This window comes from Priapulus caudatus, unplaced genomic scaffold (assembly GCF_000485595.1).
Source record: "Priapulus caudatus unplaced genomic scaffold, Priapulus_caudatus-5.0.1 Scaffold382, whole genome shotgun sequence".
Classification (NCBI taxonomy): domain Eukaryota; kingdom Metazoa; phylum Priapulida; class Priapulimorpha; order Priapulimorphida; family Priapulidae; genus Priapulus; species Priapulus caudatus.
The window spans coordinates 128,353-135,807 of record NW_014577443.1 but is presented as its reverse complement, the minus strand read 5'-3'; the positions used below and the strand labels follow the sequence as shown (position 1 = coordinate 135,807).

Below are 7,455 nucleotides of genomic sequence, written 5' to 3'. Positions count from 1 at the left end.
TGTCAATCAGAGAGAGTGAGAGAGATCGCGAAACAGATATAACCAGAGAGAAAAACAAGACTAAGAAACGCAGAAGCGAAAGTGTGAGGACGATCAACTGCAAGCCTCAGCGTATCACGTCATCACCGCCATCCGCCTATCACGTCATCACCGCATCACGTCATCAGCGCTATCACGTCATCACGGCCATCACGTCATCACGGTCATATGCCATCACGTCATCATTGCATCATTGCCGATTCACGCTTTATCACGCTATCACGTCATCCACGCATCACGTCATCACGCTCTTCACGTCATTCACGCTATCACGTCATCACCGTCTTCAACGTTCATCACGCTATCAACGTTCATCACGTCATCACGCTCATCACGTCTTCACGTCATCCACGCTGATCACGTCATCACGCATCACGCTATCAACGCTCATCAGTCATCACGTCCTCACGTCATCACGTCATCACGTCCTCACGTCATCACGTCATCACCGTTATCTTCGCCATCACGTCATCAGCGTCATCACCGTCATCACGTTATCACATCATCTTACGTCATCCACCAGCCATCACGTCAGTCATGCCATCATGCCATCACAGTCATTCACGGTCATCACGTCATACATCATCACGTCATCACGTCATCATGCCATCACGTCATCAAGTCATCACGGCTATCAAGTCATCCACGTCATCATGCCATCACGTTCATCACGCTATCACGTCATCAGTTCGATCACGCCATCACAGTCATCACGCATCACGTCGAAGTCACGTCTTATCACGTGCATCAAGCCCATCAGCGTCATCACGCTCATCACGTCATAACGCTCATCACGTCGAACACGTCCATCACGTCATACGTCATCATGCATCACGCTTCACGCTATCACCGCTCATCACGTCCATCACGCATCACGTCATCAATCGGTCATCACGCCATGCCATCACGTTCATGCACGTCATCTTGCACATCACGCTATCACCATCATCACGGTCATCCACGTCATCACGCTATCACGTCATCACGTTATCACGTCATCACGTCATGCCATCACGTCATCACGTCATCACGTCATCACGCCATCACGCGTATCACGTCATCACGTCATCACATCATCACATCATCACCGTCATACGTCATCATGCATCAACGCCTATCACGCTCATTCACGTCATCACGTCCATCACGTCATCACGTCATTCACGTCATGCCCATCACGTCATTCACGTTTCATCATGCCATCACGCGTATCACATCATCATTCATTCACGTCTTCACGCTTATCACGTCAGATCACGTTATCACGTCATCACGCTTCATGCCATCACGTCATCATGCCATCACGTCATCACCCATCACGCTTAATCACGTCATTCACTCGCTATCGACGTCATCCACGGTCATCACGTCATCACATCATCACGTCATCAGCGTCATCATGCCATTCACGCTATCACGTCTCTGCCATCACGCTATGCACGTCATCACGCTATCACGTCATCACGTTCATCACGCTATCAGACGTCTCAGTTTCATCACGTTCACTCATTACGTTTATCTCGGCATCACGTCATCACGTTCATCACGTCATCATGCCATCACGTCACACGTTCATCACGCCATCACGCTATCACGTCATCACGTATCACTTCATCACGTCATCACTCATCATCACGTGCAGTCGACGTCATTCATGCCATCACGCTAATCCACGTTCATCATTGCCATCACGTCATCACGTCATCACGCCCATCACGCTATCACGTGCAATCATCGCCATCACCGTCATCACGTCAGCTCACGTCATTCACGTCATCACGTCATCACGCCATCACGCTATCAACGTCATACACGTCTACGGCTTCACCGTCATCACGTCATCACGATCATGCACGTCAGTGTGGTGAGAGCGTCATCAACGTCACTCACGTTATTCACGTCATCACGTCATCTACGTCATCACGTCAATCACGTTCATCACGTCATCACGTCATCAACGTCATCACGCCATCACGCTATCACGTCCTCACGTCATCACGTCATCACGTCATCACGTCATCAATGCCATCACGCCATCACGTCATTCACGTCATCACGTCCATTCACGTCATCATGATCACGTTCATCACGCCATCACGTCATCACGCTTATCACGTCATTCACGTCAGTCACATCATCGAGGCCGTCATCACGCTCATCATGCCATCTACTCATCACGCATCACGTCATCACGTCCATTCACGTCAGTCACGTATCACGTCATCCACATTCATCACGTCATCCATTGCCATCACGTCATCAAAGTCATCACGCTATCACGTCATCACGTACATCATGCCATCACGTTCTCACGCTATCACGTCCCATCATGCAGATCACGTCATCACGCTATCACGTCATTCACGTCATCACATTATAAGTTATCATCCGGCCGTGCTGATGTGGCGCTAGGTGTCTTGTCCATGCTCTCTGTCCGCCCCAGGGGCCTCCTCCGTTCGGCGTTTTGTAGTTTTCTCTCCTTTCGACAGAGGCGATACGGGTTGCGAAAAAATCTGGATTCTTCAGGTGTTATACGATAGATGGATGGATAAATGCCATGGCACGGCCGGGTGTTTAGTCATAGATAGATAGATTAGATAGATAGATATGATAGATGTAGATAGATAGATAGATAGATAGATAGATAGATAGATAGATAGAATAGATAGATCAGATAGATAGATAGATGATAGATAGATAGAAGATAGATAGATAGATAGCCATAGATAGATAAATAATAGATAGATAGATAGATAGCGATAGATAGATAGATAGATAAATAACATAAATAGATAGATAGATAGGATAGTAGATTAGATAGGATAGATTGATAGATAGATAAATAGGTCAAAAAAAAGTCGTAGATAGGTAGATAGATAGAGTAGCATAGACTCAGGATAGACGTAGCCATAAATATAATAGACCCCTAGACTAGATAGATAGCACTAGACTAGCATAGATGGGATACGCCATAGATGAGAGAGAGATGAATAGATAGATAGATAGATAGATAAATAGATAGATAGAGAGATGAATAGATAGATAGATAGATAGAGAGATGAATAGATAGATAGATATATAGATAGATAAATAGATAGCTAAATAGATGAATAGATAGATAAATAGATAGATAGATAGATAGGTAGATAGATAAATAGATAGATAGATAGATGAATAGATAGATAGATAGATAGATAGATGGATAGATAAATAGATAGATAAACAGATAGATAAATAGATAGATAGATAGATAGATAGATAGATAGATAGATAGATAGACAGACGGACGGACGGACGGACGGACGGACGGACGGACGGACGGACGGACGGACGGGCGGATGGGCGGTCAGACGAACGGACGGATGGATTGATGGATAGATAAATAGATACATTGTACGTGTAGTATACATCGTGCAGCGTGTGTTTGCACACGCTGTAACGTGGGGACAGACAGTGTTGGCCATGGGTTAAAGGGATCGTCGTCTTACTGTAGCAGTGTACTTGTTATATACTTGTATTATTGTACTAGTTTTATAAATAATAAAAGCATGTCATTATTTCGCATATTGCACTCGATTCTTGCTGATCAGCTTTCTTGAACGGGTCAGAAATATATGCCCAAATGCCATTAAGAGGCGTGCACATTTGTCGTTATGATATGCTCTGTAAAAACAACAATTCGTTCGTATAGATTCCGAAGTCATGCAGTAATACGTATTTGCAAATTGCTCATTTGAATATTGTCAAGTGTGTATAGCCAGTATGCAAAAGTGATCGTATGAACGATGTATTCTAAATTTATACCAATTACAAAATCATCCAAAAAGGTAATGATTTATTTACTTTTAATTCTTTATTTATACTTGAGTTATACTACATTGCAAAACCCTCCAATCTCATCCTTTCCTTCTTTCTCTTCACTTTCTTAATATATTTATAATATATTATTTCTCTCCCTACTCTATTTCCTCCTCTCACCCCTTTCTCCATCTACCTCTTATTTCCTCTAACCTTCTCGCACCATCTATCCCCTCTCTTTCTTTCTCTCCCTCTCTCTCTCTCTCTCTCTCTCTCTTTCTCGCTCTCTCTCTCTTTCTTTCTTTTTCTCGCTCTCTGATTCTCTCTCTCCCTCTCTCTCTCTCTCTCTCTCTCTCTCTCTCTCTCTCTCTCTCTCGCTCTCTCTTTCTCTTTCTCTTTCTCTAACGACCTGTCTTTCTCTTCCTCTCTTGCTCTCTCTCACCCTCTGTTTGTCTGTCTGTGTGTCTGTATGTCTGTCTGTCTGTCTTCTCTCTCTCTCTCTGTGTGTCTCTTTCAATCACTCTCTCGCGCGCGCACTTACATATCGCTCTTTCTCTCCCCCTCTCCTCTCTTCACTCGTCTCCCCCGCACGCACGCGCGCACGCTCACAGGCACGCACACTCGCACAGGTTATTGATAATTTTGATGCTCACTTGACAAGGGGCAATGGCTGCGCGTAAACAGCCATCTACGAACACGAGTGTTTGCTCGGTCCACACAACAGGTGATACCGACTGCTGCAAGCCGAGACTTATTAATAATCACGGGCTAATATCCACGATTGCTGCTGTGAGATCCGGTGAGAGCGAGAAGATCGCTCGGAGTGTAGTGATGTGAGGCGAGTAAGTACGCTATAGTGCGTGTAGTCGGCAAGGCAAAATCCATGCTTTTCATTCATGCACGTGTACAGCATGCGGGACGGTGCCGCTAAGGAGGCAAGAAGGTAGCTAGCTTCCTCATTTTTTTAAGAATGTAACACACATGAAATGTAAATCACCATGTGGTCATCAGTGAAACGTTCGTCGCAGGCCCATCGCCGCCTCACCTAGTCCGAGTTTCCTCTGACCAATGACCACATCGACGATCTTTGGTGGCTTCAGTGGGGGTTTTGATCAAACCCACACTAAATCCACCAAAAATCGTCGGTGTGGGCATTGGTCAGAGGAAACTCGGACTACGCCTCACCATGCGCTTGTTGACTGACAACTGCGCTCCTCCACCATCATTACCGAGTTCTGAAATTAACCCGCCGCCATCCGTAGAAATTTGTTCAGAATACGAGCCTGGCATGCATGATCGCAACGGTAGAAATAAAATTCGCAATCGACGCAAATGCATCTAGCTGGATCCCCTTGTAGTATGCTGTCCTATATAATATCAAGAGCTCATAATAGGGACGCTCTATTATGAGCTCTTGATAATATGGTATCTTGTGATTCCATGTGGTACGGTTCGCCCGTACTGTATATAATATCAACATCTTCATCATCAGTTTCCAGTCACGGCCAGTTGCACACCACGTATAAGCAAACTGTTTGCTTCGCGGGCTAACGCGTGTATACACTATGTGTCCGCCGCCCATGCACCAATTTATCTGACGGAATGATCAATCGTCCACATTCCCTCCTCGTACCAGTGGGAGAGAAATGGAATTATCCATTCTCATCCTCGGGGGCGTTGCTGCCGACAGCGGCAATGACCCGCGTAAGAGAATATTCAGATCAAGGAGAGAGAGAGAGAGAGAGAGAGAGAGAGAGAGAGAGAGAGAGAGAGAGAGAGAGAGAGAGAGATCCTGCTCTCCACCCTTCTCCCCATTACCTTCTCCCCATCTATCTCTACCCGCCTGTGTTTACCCCCAAGCGTCGTCTCCTTGCAGCTCCTCTCCGGTTACAAGGCGGTAGAGCAGCACGTTATAGAGGAGGAAAACGAGGAAGGCTCGCAGCCCCTACATGCTAGCCACGCCGAGCGACAGTGGCGCCACGTAGTGAGCCAACTCGAAAACGTGAAGAGCGCAAGGTATATAGCAGCTAAGAACCTGATGATCCTTGTACGTCTGTATTTCCCGTTATACGTTATTACATATTCTACGTCTGTTATTTACTCCTTTATCCTCACAGTGACGTATTATTTCACAGGCTGATGCTTTCTATATTTGGCGTACTTCCTCATATTTACCTTGCCACATCTTATTAATTATATTTCATTATATTTTTTTACCTTATTTTTTATTAATTAATGTAAACAACATATTTACTTTGCTACGTCCTCTTTACCACACTCGCACGTAAATTCTTTCTCTCGTTCGTCCGTTGCCATAGTTACGCGCTGGAGGACACCGTCACCGAGAACGAGCGACTCAAGGCCGTCCACTCAGCGCTCAGCGCCGAGACACGTGACCTGCAGACGAGCGTCGGCTCGCTCGACGACGAACTCAACCGACGACTCATCGATTACTCCGACTACGAGCTGCTGGCCGACGACGTGACGTCACTGCGCGGCGAGGTGACGTCGCTGCGATCGTCGCGCCGCAACATGGCGGTACTGTCGCGCCAGCGGGACAGCTTGGAGGCGGACGTGCGAGCGCTGACGGCGCATGCGCAGACGCTGCGCGCGCGGCGGGACAAGTACCGTAGCAAGCTTGTCGAGTTTCGCATCGCGCTCGAGTACCATCGTCTGCTGCGTGAGAGCGTCGAACAGCGCGCCCTGGCGGCGCAACCCGGCGACACCTGGCGGGGATCCGATGAAGCGATCGCCAGACGAGACGCAACGACGAGATGCGGGCGTGGCGACGTCACGTCCGGTGATGACGTCACGGGAGGACTTAATCCAGACGGTCCAGATGCGCGGATTTCCGTTCCGGAAGACGACGAAGAAATATGGCCGCCAGAAGAATTGGATATTTATGACCAGAGTTCTCCGTTTGGGTCGTTGAGTCCGAAATATAGCGATTCTAGATCGGTTGATAGCGATAGTAGTGTGAATAATGTTTTAAGTTTTCCTCACAATCACTATGTCGATGATTCCCTATCAAAAAACTTAATATCGAAAAAACAAAGTGACGTAATCACGATGAACCAAATCACGCCGCCGAGAGAGGGCAGCACAAGTAACCGTGTCAACTTGCTCAAAATGAAAAAGTTGCAGACGAAGTTTTACGTTCCAAAATTAACGCCGTAAATTGCAGACGACAAACGAGGGAATTTCGCGAGAGCGATCACTTGCGAAGGGACGTGGGATGACGTCAGATGATGGCATGTGTATATTGCGTCACATCATTAAGCGCGTATTTTGAATCCGCTGTTAAAAATAGACACGTGTTCAAACTAATGCTGATATTGAGTTACGTTTCTGGTATTTAATTGTTACATAAATAGTATTTTTATTATAGTTGTTGTTATTATTATTATTATTAAATCAGCGTCAACAAAGTGTCAGTGTGTTTATAATTATAACTATTATATAATAATTACGATGCTAACTGTGCATTGTTGTCATTTATGAATAGCAAAATTGTGTTATTATTATAATAATACTATTATATAATAATTACGATGCTAACTGTGCATTGTTGTCATTTATGAATAGCAAAATTGTGTTATTATTATAATAATAATTATT

The 7,455-nt window shown here is 45.6% G+C and overlaps 1 protein-coding gene across 1 annotated transcript in view; it reads left to right on the top strand.

Moving 5' to 3' along the window:
* The window catches only part of LOC106809768, a 17,439-nt gene extending 10,173 nt beyond the window's left edge, over window positions 1–7,266 (top strand). The window contains exons 4-5 of the mRNA XM_014812969.1: window positions 5,713–5,853; window positions 6,156–7,266. Of these exons, the coding sequence (XP_014668455.1) occupies window positions 5,713–5,853; window positions 6,156–7,014 (1,000 nt within the window). The 3' untranslated portion in view covers window positions 7,015–7,266. The remainder of the gene's footprint in view (window positions 1–5,712; window positions 5,854–6,155) is intronic.
* Window positions 7,267–7,455: the final 189 nt, after the last annotated feature.